Source organism: Cetorhinus maximus, chromosome 9 (assembly GCF_964194155.1).
Source record: "Cetorhinus maximus chromosome 9, sCetMax3.hap1.1, whole genome shotgun sequence".
NCBI lineage: Eukaryota > Metazoa > Chordata > Chondrichthyes > Lamniformes > Cetorhinidae > Cetorhinus > Cetorhinus maximus.
In genome coordinates this window covers 119056154-119072804 of record NC_135887.1, presented here as the reverse complement: position 1 = coordinate 119072804, position 16651 = coordinate 119056154, and the positions used below count along the sequence as shown (strand labels likewise).

General features: G+C 42.1%; 1 protein-coding gene across 2 annotated transcripts in view; it reads right to left on the bottom strand.

Moving 5' to 3' along the window:
* Positions 1-15207, bottom strand: part of qser1 (glutamine and serine rich 1) — a 126811-nt gene extending 111604 nt beyond the window's left edge. For both annotated transcript variants that reach the window (XM_078549453.1, XM_078549454.1), the window contains exon 1: positions 14805-15207. In XM_078549453.1, coding sequence (XP_078405579.1) covers positions 14805-14902 — 98 coding nt within the window. In that variant the 5' untranslated portion in view covers positions 14903-15207. The remainder of the gene's footprint in view (positions 1-14804) is intronic.
* Positions 15208-16651: the final 1444 nt, after the last annotated feature.

Sequence of the window (16651 nt, the reverse complement as noted above, 5' to 3'; positions counted from 1 at the left end):
GAAATCCTGTTTGACAAATTTAAAGCTTTTTGAGGATGTAAATAGTAGGGTAAATAAAGGGGAACCAGTAGATGTGGCATAGCTGGATTTCCAAAAGGCATTCGATAAGATGCCATATGAAAGGTCAATAGGCAATATAAGAGTTCATGGAGTTAGGCATAACATATTAGGATAGACAGAAGGTTGGTTAATGGACAGAAAGCAGAGAGTGGGCATTAGCAGGGAATTTTCAAGTTGGCAGACTGTGACTGGTGAAGTGCCACAAAGATCAGTGCTGGCACCTCAGCTATTTACAATCTATATTAATGGCTTAAATGAAAAGACACAGAGTAAACTAAGTTTGCTCATTTGCAAAGCTGTGGGGAAGACACAAGAAGGCTGCAGAGAGATATAGACAGGTCAAATGAGTGGGCAACAAGATGGTAGATGGAGTAGATGAAGTATAATATGGGAAAGTGTGATGTCATTCACTGGTTGTAAGAATACAAAAGCAGAATAGTTTTTAAAAGGTATGAAACTTGTAAATGTTGATGTTCAGGGAGACCAGGGTGTGCTCATACAAGGAACACAGAAATTCGCATGCAGGCATAGCAAGCATTTAGGAAGGCACATTGGCCTTTATTACAAGGGGATTGGGGTACAGGAATGAAGAAATCTTGCTGCAACTGTACACAGAGATTTAGTGACACCACATCTGGAATGCTGTGCACAATTTAGGTCTCCATATTTAAGGAAGGATATACTTGCATGGAGGTGAAGGTTCACTAAATTGGTCCCTGGGATGAGGTGATTGTCTTATGATGAGAAGCTGAGTAAATTGGGTCTATATTGTTTAGAAGAATGAGAGGCAAACTCATTGAAATATACAAGATACTGAAAGGTCTTGGTAGGGTAGATGCTGAGATATGTTGGGGGAAACTATAACACGCAGGCACAGTCTCAGGATAAGGGACTGATCATTTAAGACTGAGATGAGGATAAAGTACTTCCCTCAAAGGGTTGTGAATCTTTGAAATTCTCTACTCCAGAAGATTGTGGATGCTCCATCGTTGAATACCTTTAAGGCTAGTATAGATTTTTGGTCTCTCTGAGAATCAAGCGATATGGGGAGTGGGCAGGAGAGTGGAGTTGAAGGCCAAGGCCAGCCATGATTGTACTGAATGATGCAGCAGGCTCGTTGGGCTATATAGTCTACTCTCGATCCAATTGTGTGTGTTCTGATAAATAGGAGACACTTTATTATTTAAGATGGAATCTAATCTAACAAATTTCATAATTTGTTTTTCTAGAACAAATAACTTTGAAAGAAGCTGTCTTAAGATCTGTATAAGTCATTTTGACATAGCAATGCTAGCAACATCATAAGAATTCCACTTCCCATGCAGAAGAGCAACACAGCGTAGAACTTCTCTGTTACCACTTTCACCAACTAAATCCACAGCTAATGCGTAATGCTGTAAATACCTCACTCTGCAAGGCGGCTGAATTGTAAGCTGCTAAAGTACTAAAGTAGTACTACTGATAACAATCACCAGATTATAGGTAGGTGTAAAAAAAAGCTGTTGCACTAAAGAGATTGGATAACACATTAAATCTGAATCCAATGCCTTAACACCCATACTTACAGAATAAGAGATTTATTCTAACTGGCACTTAACAAGCACAGCTGTTAAACACATTATGAATATTTCCACTATATAGTTAAATACCAATACATTATTACATCATGGTAACGATGATTACAAAAGACCACATGGAATTCCTAATGCCTGATATAAAATTTTATAACCAAAAAAATTCTCAGTCCAACTTCACAAAGCATTTTAAATTTACCATTTCTAATAAATTCACTAAAATTATGACTTTTGCAAACTAAATTGAGGTTGAAAAACATTAAATGTACCTTAAAATGGGGTTTATAAATTTAGAAGCTTCATTTTAATTGTGCTAATAGATAGGTGATATGCTTCACTCAAAAGCATTATGTAATTTATCAATAATTCTCCCGTCGCATTTAACTTCTTTCATCAACATAAAGCTTTCTTTCCTAAGTTTAACTCTCAATAACTCAAACGCCAGGTACAGAGAATAGGCAGCCCATGTAATTCTTTCATAATGTTTAAAATGTTCTATGTTAATACATGCAGTTTTCCATGCATGTTAATCAGTTTCCATGCAATTGTATTTCAAAACTGTGTTCCCTTAAAATTTTGATTAGTAGTAATTTTATAGACATATGTATGTGCTTACAATCTTTCTTGTATTAATAAATGTTTAATTTAGTTTTGTAGAAAAACCTCACAAGACTCGGCGGTCTTATTACTACTAAATTCAAAGCCTGCATCTCAAAACATGTGAATTGCAAAATTGTTTCCCTCTGGAATTTGAACAACTCGGTCTTTACCATCAGCTGTGTCATAATACTTGGTTAGTGACCTCTTTCCGAATCACTATCTAGGTCCCCCAATTTTATGCATCTTAATTAAATCTCCCCTCAGTCTCCTCTGTTCCACAGAAAACAAATCTAGCCAATCCAATCTTTCCTCAACTAAAATTCTTCATTCCTGGCAACATCCTTGTGAATCTCTTCTGTACCCTCTCTGGTGTGATCACATTCTTCCTGTCACATGTTGACCAGAACAGTATGCAATACTTTAGCTGCGGTCTAACCAGTGTTTTACACTGTTCTAGCATAACCTTCCTGCTCTTAGACTCCAGGCCTCAGCCACTAAAAGAAAGTATGCTGTATGCCTTCTTCATTTGTATACATACACTTCCAACTCTCTCTGTTTCTCTACACTTTTGAAAATCATATCATAAATCGTGTATTCCATGTTGCCTTGTTTGTCCTCCCCAAATACATTACCTCAGGCTTGTCTGGGTTGAATTGCAATTGCCACTTATCTGCCCATGACCAGTCCATTGATATCTTCCTGCAGTCTGCAGCTTTATTCCTCACCATCAACAACACAACCAATTTTCATATTATCTGCAAACTCGTCCCTGACATTTTAGTCTAACTGATTGATATATACTATGAACTACAAGGAACCCAGCACTGAGCCCTGCAGAACCCCACTGGAAACAGCTTTCCAGTTACATAAACTCCCGTCAATGATAACCCTCTGCTTTGTGTCATTTAGCCAATTTCAGATCCAAAATGTCACTTTCCCTTAGATCCCATGAGCTTGTAATTTACTGATCAGTCCGCCATGTGGGACCTTGTCAAAAGCCATCCTAAAATCCACGTAGACTACATCAAATGCTCTACCCTCATTGACACTCCTCGTCACTTCCTCAAAAAAATTCAGTCAAGTTAGTCAGATGTAACTTCCCCTTACAAATGCATGCTTACTGTCTTTGATTAATCTGCTTCTCTGTAAATGATAATTTATACCATCTCTCAGAATTTTTTTTCCAAATCCCAACCTGGTTATGTACAAAACTGTCCTATAGTTAAGAAGTGGGAAATGCAATACATCAAGAATTTGAGAAACGTAAGTGTCCAATCAGTGCAAGGCATCCTTTTTACACAATGGAACAGAAACTGAAAAATCTGAACTTCAGCATTAGGCACTATACATTTCAGGCAGTTTGTCAGCGCTGACAGTCAATCTATAAAACTGATCAGTATTTCCAGAACTCCCTTAGCAAAATTTACTCCTAGAAGAGATTTTACAGGATAGATCCAAACTAAAAATATTGATGAGTTTGACTTAACAATACACATGGAAATATAAATGCAAAGTAGTGCACAATATGGCACAGTCAAAAAGAAAATCCCAACTGATCACATGTATCTAAGTAACTTTATTTTGAAACATATCCAGAAGCTAGTTTTACGGTTGCAAACAGAATCAAAGCAAACTAAAAAACTGAATTACTTTTCCAAACTGTGAACATTAGAATACTGTATCTCTAGACAATAGAAATGCTGGATATAGTCCTGTTGTTGTCTCTCTTTCTCCAAAACAATGCCAAGGTAGGCAATAAAAACAGGTTATCATTTGCATGAAATAATCTAAAATTATTACAAAAGCGTTTACACTCTAGTGTCCTTCATCCGGGGAGCCAGTTAGCTCGGTTGGCTAAGTAACTAGCTTGTAGCTTAAAATAATGCCAACAGCACAGGTTTGTCTCCCATTCTGGCTGAGCTAGACTTACAACCTGCCTCCTGAGAGTAGTAAGCAATGCAAACCACCACTGACAAAAAAAGAACAGCAAAGAAAATGGTTTGGGATGAAGCATCAGCAGACAATGAGCCAAGGACCTGCCATCGGGCTGAGCACACATGACATGGCATCCTTTACCCAAATCACAATAAACTGTAAGAAATAGCTGTGAATGCATTAAGCCCCATCAGTCCAATAGATTCCTTTAAGCAGAGCATAAACAATGGAAAGGTTTGGTCATTAAATATTCTGTTGATTTCTGTAAGTTGTTACGATGCATTTTACTTCTGAATTGTGGAATTGACATTTAGAGACAGAAGAGGCATTTGTCAGCATGCCTTTTTTAAAATGTAACCCAGGTTGTCAACAGACTTAACAGTTGTGAATTTTGGTCAAAAACCAGTTGAGATCTCAATTTATGTTTTGCAGATGGATAGTTTGAAGTAGAAGGGGTTCATCATGTGCCCCTTTTCAGTTTTAAAACAAGATATCTCTGAAGAGTCACACTTTTCAAGTTTAAGATATTCAGGAAAGTTTTTAGGTATATTATGGTTCTCCGAATTTTAGTTTGAAACAAAATCTGAGAAATACACATCAAGTTTAATACAAAAAAAGCATGAATGAAGTTTTCTCCTTTGTAGATCCCTAATATTGGAAGTAAACTCCACACTTCATACTTCACATACAAATAATTACATAGAATTGACTGCAACAGGTTATTGAGCCCAATTGGTATATTGTTTATACTCCAACATTATCCTCCTCCCACTCCTGACTCCGCTACTTCCCTCTCCCCCACATAAGTATCAAGCCTCTCCTAAATGTATCAAATGCAATCGGCTCCAAACTCAATGTGGCAGCAATTCCACATTCTTACCGCCACTTTGAAAATCTTACTGCACAAGTATCTACTGCTTCAATGTCACCTATTAACCCACTAACAGAAACTGCACTTCTGCTGCTTGGGATTGATCCAACCAGATTGAAATTTTTTTATAATTCTCAAATTTAACCAATGAATAACCAATGTAGAGTATACAGAAAGGAAAATATAAATGTGGCAAGAAAGAAAGATAGAGCAAGAATCATGGGTGACATGAAGGAGCCTCCAGGCAACAGCGATCATAACATGAAGAATTTCATGTTCCATTTGATGGTGAGAAGTGTGGGTCTAAGATTAATGTTTTAAACCTAAATAAAGGCAAATATAAGGGTGCAAAGGCAGAGTTGGCTAAAGTGAACTGGGAAACTGGGTTAAAAGATAAGACAGTAGAGATGCAGTGGCAGATTTTTAAGGGGCTAGTTAATAACTCTCAGCTAAGATTTATCCCAGTGAGAAAGAAAGAATATTTGAGAAGAATGCATCATCTGTGGCTAAATATGGAAGTTAAGGATAGCATCAAATTGAAAGAAACACTGTACAATTCAGCGAAGATTTGTGGCAGGTCAGAGATTGGACAGATTTCAAGAGCCAGCAAAGAATGACTAAAAAATTAATAAAAAGGGAATTAGATTACGAGAGAAACCTAGCTAGAAATATAAAAATAGTTAGGAAGAGACAGTTTTGGTTTCCTTATTTGAGGAAGGATATAACGCAGTTCAGAGAAGGTTCACTCGACTCATTCCTAGGATGAAGGGCTTATTTTATGAAGGAAGGTTGAACAGATTGGGCCTATACCCAATGGAATTTAGAAGAATGAGAGGCAATCTTATGGAAACATAAAACATCCTATGGGGACCAGAAAGGGTTGATACCAGGAAGATGTTTTCTCTTATGGGGAAGAGGCTTCCCTTTTAAGATGGAGATGAGAAGAAAATTTTTCCCTCAGAAGGTCATTAGTCCATGGAATTCTCTTCCCCAGAAAGCAGTGGTGGTTGGACCATTGAACTTATTCAAGGCTGAGTTAGATAGATTTTTGATAGATAAGGGAGTCAAGAGTTATAGGAGGACAGACAGGAAAGGGGAGTTGAGACCACAATAAGATCAGCCATGATCTCATGGAATGACGGAGCAGGCTCAAAGGGCCGAATGGTCTACTTCTGTTCCTAAGTCCTATGATCCTATGTAAAATCACAAAGCAAGGTTTCAGTATCAGAAACCAATGTTAAGCTCATTATCAGATAGTCTAATCCTTTAACCTTACATTTCATTTCATGCCCTCCTCCTTCTATGGCAGTCCTTCGGGATTGTGGATAACTTGCTCATCCTGTCCATAGTGGATTACAATATTATCTGCATAACCACTAAATGAATATTCTTCTATTGCCATTTTCAAAAGGAACTCACCAACTGAATACAACAATTACTTACCAAAAGTGGTTGAAAGTATAAGAAAGCACATTAAAGTTTCTTAATCGACAAATTAACTCAGGAAAGCGAGCTGAAATCCTACCATGGCAGATTGAGAATTTGAATCCAATTTAAAGATTCTGGAAATAAAAAGCTGCTTATCAGTAAAAGTGACCGTGAATCAGGCAAAATGCATAAAAATCCAACTGGTTCACTAATTTTATATTGGGAAGGAAACCTTCCTAAGAAATAAGAAAAAGGAGCATTCCATTCAGCCCTTCAAGCCTGCTCCACAATCATGGCTAATCATATCCTTACCCAGTCCGGCCAAGATGTGACTCCAGTCTCAAACCAATGCGGCTGACTAACTGCCCCCTGAAGAAACCTAGCAAGCCACTCAGTTGTTTCAAACTACCACATGCAGTTCAAGAAGCACCACCTTCTCGGAACAACTAGGGATGGCCATAAACGTTAGCCTTCCCAGTGACAACCATATCCAAAGAATGAATTTGAAAAATTAAAACTGGAATTTGCAGACAAATGGACAGAGTTAACATTCTTTTGGCAAAACAGGAAAATGAACATGACTTCCCAACACTGACATCCTTAACAAAAACAAAAATACCTGGAAAAACTCAGCAGGTCTGGCAGCATCTGCGGAGAGGAACACAGTTAACGTTTCGAGTCAGAATGACCCTTCAACAGAACTAAGTAAAAATAGAAGAGAGGTGAAATATAAGCTGGTTTAAAGGGGGGTGGGACAAGTAGAGCTGGATAGAGGGCCAGTGATAGGTGGAGATAACCAAAAGATGTCACAGACAAAAAGACAAAGAGGTGTTGAAGGTGGTGATATTATCTAAGGAATGTGCTAATTAAGGGTAGAAAGCAGGACAAGCGAGGTTCAGATAGCCCTAGTTGGGGTGGGGTGGGGTGGGGTGAAGGAATCGAAAAAGACTAAAAGGTAGAGATAAAACAATGGATGGAAATACATTTAAAAATAATGGAAGTAGGTGGGAAAAGAAAAATCTATATAAATTATTGGAAAAAGGGGGGGGGGGGGGGGGAGAGAGAGAATCGGAAAAGGGGTGGGGACGGAGGAGAGAGTTCATGATCTAAAATTGTTGAACTCAAAATTCAGTCCGGAAGGCTGTAAAGTGCCTAGTCGGAAGATGAGGTGCTGTTCCTCCAGTTTGCGTTGAGCTTCACTGGAACAATGCAGTAGGCCAAGGACGGACATGTGGGCATGAGAGCAGAGTGGAGTGTTGAAATGGCAAGTGACAGGGAAGTCTGGGTAATGCTTGAGGACAGACCAAAGGTGTTCTGCAAAGCGGTCACCCAATCTGCGTTTGGTCTCGCCAATGTAGAGGAAACCGCATTGGGAGTAACGAATGCAGTAGACTAAATTGAGGGAAGTGCAAGTGAAATGCTGCTTCACTTGAAAGGAGTGTTTGGACCCTTGGACGGTGAGGAGAGGGGAAGTAAAGGGGCAGGTGTTGCACCTTCTGCGGTTGCATGGGAAGGTGGGAGGGGGTTGAGGTGTAGGGGATGATAGAGGAGTGGACCAGGGATCCCTGCGGAATGCCACCCGGTGGGGGTGTGTGTGTGTGTGTGTGTGTGTGTGTGAAGGGAAGATGTTTTTGGTGGTGGCATCATGCTGGAATTGGCGGAAATGTCGGGGGATGATCCTTTGAATGCGGAGGCTGGTGGAGTGATAAGTGAGGACAAGGGGGACCCTGTCATGTTTCTGGGAGGGAGAGGAAGGTGTGAGGGCGGATGCGCGGGAGATGGGCCAGACACGATTGAGGGCCCTGTCAACCACTGTGGGTGGAAAACCTCAGTTAAGGAAGAAGGAAGACATGTCAGAGGAACTGTTTTTGAAAGTGGCATCATCAGAACAGATGCGACGGAGGTGAAGGAACTGAGAGAACTGACATCCTTCCCTTCATTGATTTTGTGTTACCATGAAAACAAAACCCAATTTGGACAACAGCTTTGCGGAGTCTCTCAGTCAGCTGTCCACAGTTATGTCAAGCTGGTGTGAGACGCTCTATTCAGGCGTGCATTGACTTTCATTCACTACCACTCGGATGATGCCAGCCAGGTGGAGCGAGCCAGAGACTTCGCAGCGATTGCTGGGTTCCCCCATGCCCAGGGTGCAATTGACAGCACACATGTGGCCATCAAGGCGCCGTTGGTTTGAAGCCTCCCGTGTGTCCCTGCCTCCCTGGACGTTGCCTGGGTCAAAGGCTATCCCCTCAGCGTTCTCCTGAGCATGCTCACCCTCGGACTCATTGTGTGCAGCCAGAGCATCTGCATCAACATCTTCTTCCTCCAATGCATCCCCCCTTTCCAGCGCCAGATTGTGGAGAGTGCAGCATGAAACCACTATCAGTGACACATGATCTGAGGGGTATTGCAGTGCGCCCCCTGAACAGTCCAGGCATCGAAAGCGCATCTTGAGAAGACCGATGGCTCTCTCTATCACAGCCCTTGTGGATACATGGCTCCTATTGTACTGCTGCTCGGCCTCTGTTCTTGGATGGCAGAGGGGCGTCATAAGCCACCTTTTGAGGGGATAGCTCTTGTCACCTAGTAGACATCGATCCAGCCGGTTGGAGCACTGAAGAGCTTCGGCACCTGGGAGTATCTCAGGATGTATACTTCATGGGGGCTGCCTGGGTACCTTGCACAGACTTGCAGAATCTGCATCCTATGGTCACACAATATCTGCACATTCATTGAGTGGAATCCCTTCCTGTTGACGAAGGCACTGGGCTCACCCACTGGCACCTTGATGGCCACACGTGTGCTGTCAATTGCACCCTAGACGCAGGGGAACCCAGCAATTGCTGCGAAGCTTCTGGCTCACTCCGCCTGGCTGGCCTCGTCCAAGCGGTAGTGGATGAAAGTCAATGCATGCCTGAACAGAGCGTCTATCACCAGCTTGACAACTATGGACAGCTGACTGGGAGACTCCGCAAAGTTCACCCACCTACCCCTGGAAATACTACCCCTGGAGATAGCCGGAGGCATATAAGTTGAGGGCAGCCGTGACCTTCAACGCCACTGGCATGGGGTGTCCACCCACACAGTTGGAGATGATCTCAGGGCCTAACATCTGACAGATGGAAGTCACCGTCTCCCTTGAGAGATGGCGCCTCCTTCGGCACAGCACCTCAGACATACTGACGTAGCTGCATCGCCGCCTGCAAACCCTTGCAGCAGGATAGTGGTGTCTTCTGCGGCCCCTTCAACCTTGGACTTCCTGTTGGCCCTGCGCCCCTTGTGCCTGCGCCTGTCCTCCCAAAGGTGGCTCCCCTGGAAGCGGAATATGGATTCCTGGCCTCCTCCCCCTTCTGGCCCTCTCTTCCTCCACAGAGGATGTGCCTCCAGTGGAGAGCACAACCCCTATTCCCAGGGTAAGGGAGGGCTACCTGAAACCTGCAAGGCCCAAAAATTATGTTTACTCTAGAGTCCTGAAGCCTGTTATTCCTGTAAAAGCAGCTCTGAAGAGATTTGAAGTTCTCCTGTTCACACAAGCAAGTAGCAGTAAGTTTCTAAAGTAAATGACTAACAACTAGCATTCGCGAGCCCACTTGCCCCTCCTATCCCACCCGTGGATGAAGTTTTTAAAAATGTGGCCTACCCACTTGCCCACTGCGCCGTGCGACACTCTGAAAATCGCACGGGCTCTGAAAAATTGCGGTGTATTAATGGCTTAAGGGCCTTAAGTGGCCCGTTAATTAATGGCGGGTATGCATTGGAGCTCATAGTGCCCGCCCACCGAAATATCGCAGTGACGTTGGGACACATGCCCCTCGTCATCGCGTGTCAGGCCCGCCCCCGCACGCCGACGTCAAAATTCTGCCCCCAGATTAAACTATTGCATAACAAGTAAATTTAACCCCATCACAAACTATGCAGCTAAAATGCTGTCAGATGTGCAAGGCAAAACTACAGTAGGGAAAAATTATGCCTTAAATTACGATCAGGTTAATATTTCATTTATGCTAGTTATCTGTATTAAGTACTTCAGCATTCAACTTAGGCTAGATTGATATTAAATTAATCCAAAAAAATTGTTTACAATGCAGTTCCCCAATGGGCTTGTGCAATTTTGCAAATGTTTTTTGGCTAATAATTTAGATGAGTTAATTATTTTGCTTGATGTCTGACTAATTGGCAGGGGGTGAAATGAAAGGACCCTGCCTCCTTAATGAGCTTACCCTCATGCTAATTTCATTTGGCAACACAGTAAATGTTTGTCTCCCAGCAAATAACCTGAGACGATTTGTAGGTCAGATTCTAGTCAAACATCCAAGTCTGAAATAATAATACCAACACTTTACATTAATAATAGCATATGTCGTAAGGAAAGGTAGCCAATGCCTGTTCCAGAATGCAGCTTTAAATAATAAACTGATCACTTCAAGAATAGTCATAAAAAATCAGTTTTAAAAATATCAGTATTTGGTGAAAGTCACTGGCGCTCGGTTAAAAGAAAACATGCTTTCAATGCTTATTGGTGCTGCTAATAAACACAAACGTTTGTACAACGGCTTTTAAAAAATGTTGCTTGTGTGCTGCAGGCAGTGGGATAGACAATATTTGCAATCAGATTTTAATAGTGTAATGGATAGGGGGAGAAGGTAAAGGAAAGCATGCTTTCAAATTTAGTGCAGCTAATAAGCACAAACATTTACATGAGAGATTTTAAGAAATGTTTCTTGTGTGCTGGAGGCAGTGGGATAGCCAATACCTGCAATACTTACAATCAAATTTTAATTGTGCAATGGGGGTGGTGGGAAGAGAAGGAAATGAGGAAATTTTGACACCACAACTTTGATGAAAGCTCAATAGAACTTCAGTAAAAAAATGTGAATGCATATAATTTTCAAACTGTGCAAAAGACCCAATAATGCAGCTTACAGATGCTGTCTTCCCAAGCTTGCGTTACACCTGTAGAAAGCCTTTAAATTGGGAAACTACAGTGAATAGCCACGGTTCACAGTGCACAACATGGTCAAGAGTAAGAGATGAGGTAAGTGGCAAGTAAAAGGTGACAAAAGACTTGCATTTCAAAAACCTGAAGGTGGAAGGATCTGTACAGGCTTGAACTCCTAGGAAACAATGGGTTAAGAATAGGTGGATGTGCTAAATCTTGATCTTAAGATAGTGACGTAGAACCTTAAAGTTGGAAACAGGGGGATGAATAACTCAGCCAGCATATGTGGAGCTCTGAAGGGATTAGAGGAAAGCTTAGAAAACTACTGATCAAAGTAGTAACACAAAAAATTGCGACATAGAGAGAGGCTACAGAGATGAAGGAAGAATTATCCTTCAAACAACAACATGCCCAGGAATACAAAAGGTTTTTAGAAGCATCTTCCCAGATGTGGCAGGATTATTCTTTCATGGGATGCCAGTGTCGCTGGGAGGTCAGCATTTGTTGCTCATCCCTAATTAACCTTAAGAAGGTGTTGATGAGCTGCCTTCTTGAACTACTTCAATCCATCAGGTGGAGGCATACATACAGTGCTGTCAGGAAGGAAGTTCTAGGATTTTAGCCCAGTGACAACGAAGGAACAGATTACTGTTCCAAGTCAAGATATGTGACTTGGAGGGGAACTTACAGGTGGTGGTGTTCCCATGTTTCTGCTGCCCTTCTTCTAGATGGAAGAGGTTGCGGGTTTGGAAGGTGATGTAGGAGGCGGCTTGGCAAGTTGCTGCAGTGCATCTTCTATATTATATACACTGCTGCCACTGTGCATCTGTGGTAGAGAGTAATGTTTTAAGGTGGTACATGGGATGCTGAACAAGTGGGCTGCTTTGTCCTGGATGGTGTCAAGCCTGAGTTTTGTTGGAGCTGCACTCATTTAGGCAAATGGAGAGTATTCCATTGCACTCTTGAGTTGTGCCTTGTAGATGATGGACAGGCTATGGGGAGTCAGGAGATGAGTTACTCACTGCAGAATTCCCAGCTACTGACCTTCTGTTGCAGCCACAGTATTTATAAGGCTGGTCCAGTTATTCAACCTTCAAGTTAAAAAGTTTGAGGAAAAGAGGAGCTTTCTTGAAAACAACTTCAGCAAAGGACATGCATAGCACCAGGGTTAAACTACTGGTGGTAGCAACTTCATGTACAAATTAAGATCATGCGAGCAGCAAATTGATAGCAATATTTAAGTAACCCATGACACATCATTCATGCTAGAACGCATGCAGAGGTTTTGCAGAATAGTTAAAAACACCAACTCTACTCTAAAGCTCCCTTTACACTCGCCTGATTTTAATTCAAATTCCAGGAATCTGGCATTTATGAGCCAACTGCCAAGGTTTACATGACTAAATCCAGATTCTTTATCCTAGCGACAGACTCAGACATGAGAAAAAAAATTGGTTTACAACGCAGTGATCAGGATAATGGAAATGCATACAATGTAAAAACTTAAAGACTAATCTTCTGGAATAAAAATTAAAACTAATGAGTATTAAAAAAAAGCTTTAAACCATAATCTAGTGGACCTGGACCTGCTTCATAGTTGATCATCTATTTTAGATCTTTTATTCCCTACTTACTGTCTTTTTTCCAGTCTAAGTACATGTAGGTTTAAATTATAAACTTCTCCACAAATACTATCAATATCAATGCATCACTTGATGTGTGCTTCAAAGGCCATGGCAGATTTCACTAACAATTTTTCCTCCACAGGATAGGATACTGTGATGTATAACAAAGTGTTTGTCCCTCTTGGATATGAAGCAGCTAAATTTGAGAGAGTGGTTAGCTGGATCTGAACTGGCTTAGAATTAAAACCATGGTCTCTAGAATTGAAATATAGCATTTTGCAGTTACAATTAATGTGCTGACTACAGGTATTCTACTTTGAAACTTACAGGGAAAGGGAACCAATATACTTTTACAAGTTCCCAATATTCCAATTTAAGCAATTTAGTGAAAATCTGAAGGTATTTATCCAAATGTATTATCTTTTTTGTCAGTTATCTCACCTGAGTCATAGGGTTCTGGGCTCAAGTCCCAATCCAGAGACTTGAGCACAAAATCTAGAATGACCATCCAGTCTTCCGCTGTCAGTTGTGCTGTCTTTTGGATGAGACATTAAACCAATGCCCTTGTCTGCCCACTCCCGTGGATATAAAGGATCACTATTATTTCGAGGAAGAGCTGTAGAATTCTCCCCAGTATGCCAGCTAATATTTAGCCCTCAACCAAAACAATGATTATTCGGTCATTGTCACATTGTTGTTTGTGGGGCCTTGCTATGGCTGTTAGTTACTTTGGGGCTTTCTTAAATTGTGAAAGACACAAAAGAAATGCAAGTTTCTTTCTTCTTTACTATCAGGCCCCTGTTTACTTTTGAAAACTTGGCACCCATTTAATGACAGAAAAGAATTGAAGTTGGATTGCTGTGCTTTCATAAAAAAAAGTCCAAAAAGTTTATGGTTGAAGCAGCCTTTATACTTCTGCCTTAAAGGATAATTAGTAGCAGAATGTAATTAATTAAAGCCACACACTTTGGGAAGTAATTAATTAGCAGCGTGGCAGTCCTACATACATTTTACGTGGTAACCTGTCAACTTAATATAAAGCTTGCCTCAACAGCAAAGTTAAACATGCAAACCACGCTATATTTGAATAATGCTCTCGATTTTTATTTTGCTGTTTTTTAATAAAGTTTGAAGCACTTGATGGGAACTCATAAGTCCCGGCAAAAGAACTCGTGTAAGTTCTTGCAGACCACGCCTACTCTTGCAAACTATGATTTTAACAACAAAAAAAGTCACATCTCGAACCCTGCATGCACACCAAATCAGTATTGAATTTTTCTAAACAACCAGTCTGTTTTTGCTTCGATTATATTTTTTTGAAGGGGGGGGGGAGAAACAAAACTATTTTGTACAAGGTTCCATCGACAGGGATCCCCGGATCTGAGGCCAGCTTTGCAACAACCCACCCCCACCCTCCTGCACATGTTATAGCCTTTAGCAAACTCCAAAGGGGAAAACCAATAAATCTATCGGCGAGGGAAGGAGAGTTGAAACACCCGCAGAAAAGCCGGGTTTTTTTTTTAAAAAAATTATTAACCCAGGGCCAGCCAAACGCAGCGGCCGACAGCCTCGGACTTTCCTTATGCAACAAGGCGGCTTCTCCCTCCGCTGGACACCGACAGGTTGCATGCCCCCGACACCCCACCCCGGGCTAACAGCACTAGGCCTCGAAGCCCCCGATTGATTTCTCTCTCTCTCTCTCTCTCACACACACACAACACACACGGGGAAGGGGGCTCACATTCATCCCCGGTCTCTCGGCGCCTTCTTACCTGGACTTGACGCCGCTGCCCGCCCGCTCGTACGGCCACGTTTGTCCGCCGGGCGCCAGCTGGTCGCTGAAGTTGGGGGTCGGGTAATTCCTGTCCATGATTTTCCCCGAGTGCGGCGCGCTCGCGGGGGCCGGGCCGGCCGTCACATGCCTCGCGCTGGCGGGGCGGCCGTTGGGAGCTGCGGTCCTCGCGCTGGCGGGGCGGCCGTTGGGAGCTGCGGTCCTCGCGCTCGCGGGGCGGCCGTTGGGAGCTGCGGTCCTCGCGCCACTGTGCTGTGTGAGCGCGAGCAGTAGGCCGGCGGATGCGTTGGAAATCCAGATGAAGAGAAGTGGCGGATGTGCTGGAAATCCAGGCAACCTGACTTTCTGATTTTTTTTTCTCTCTCTCTCTCTCTCTCTACACAACGTTTGGTTTTCTCCCAGGATGCACCTCCTTCTGCTCCAGATCTGGCGGAAGGGAAGCCGCTAAAACGTAAGGAATTGGGGAGGGGACAAGGCTAATGGCTGGCTATTGTTGGATTGTCCAGGCCTGTTTTATCTGAGCTGCTTTGTTAATGCCTGATCGCTCAGGACCACAGGAGCAGTGATTGCTCAGGCTTGATAACCTAATCCCAGGATACTTGGGTTTTCTAAGGCTTGATTTCCTAATTCCACAATACCGAAGTTCCCTAATGCTTGATTCTACAAAAATGATTTTGGGCAGCTGACACTCCCAGAGCAGTACTGATGGAGTGCTGCACTGTTGGAGGTGCCTTAAAAGAGACCTTAAACTGAGTCCCCCTCTGCCCTCAGTACTGCTCTGGGAGTGTCAGCTGCCCAAAATCATTTTTGTAGTGGACGTATATTATCCCTCGACTACTATCTCGAAGAACAGGAAAGATATTTCCGTTATTTTGGACAAAATTCCTTCTTATCAACATCACAAAAATTTGGTTATTACCACTTTGCTGTTTGTAGGAGCTTGTACGCGAAATGGCTGCCTGGTTTGCTACATTAGGACAGTTTCTAAACTTGAGAAGTACTTCTTTGGCTGTAAAATATTTTGGCATCACGTTTGGGTACGAAAGGTGGTATATAAATGCAAGTCTTTCTTTCTTTAAAAATGGAAACTAAAAGTATTTTATAAATATGCAAGTGGTGAAAGTGTAGTCAAAGGAAGGAAGGATGTGGGGGTGCAGGCATAGGGACCAAAAAGGATATCTTTTTGTGAATGTGGAGGTACTAAATGAGTGATTTGTATCTGTCTTCACTGAAGAAGAGGATGCTACCAATCCGTTGCAGTAAAGGAGGAGGTAGAGAAATTAAATATGATTAAAAATAGGTAAAGAGGAAATACTTAAATGGTTTGCTGTATTCAAAGAACTCCCTAACAGCGCTGTGGGTGTACCATGGATTGCAGTGATTCAAGGCTCACCACCACCTTCTGAACGGTAATTAAGGATGGGCAACAAATGCTGACCTAACCACCAACAATCACATCCATGAATGAATAAAAGAAAGTCACCCGATCCGGATAGGATGTGTCCTAGGTTGTGGAGGATAGTAGAGTGGAAATTGTGGAGCCTCTGGCCACAAGCTTCCAATCCTCTTTAGAATTGTTGGTAGTGCAGGAGACTGGAAGCTTTATTATACCCCTGTTCACGAGTATAAGAGGCCAGTTTGCCAAGTGTAGTTGTTGGGGAAACCTTTAGAGACAACAATCAGGGGCAAAATTAATTGTCACTTCTAAAAGTATGTGTTAATAAATTAAAGCCAGCATTGCTTTGTTAAAGGCAAATCATGTTTGATTAGCTTGAATGAGTTCTTTGATGAAGAGGGTTGTTGAGGGTAGTGTGGCTGAGATGTATA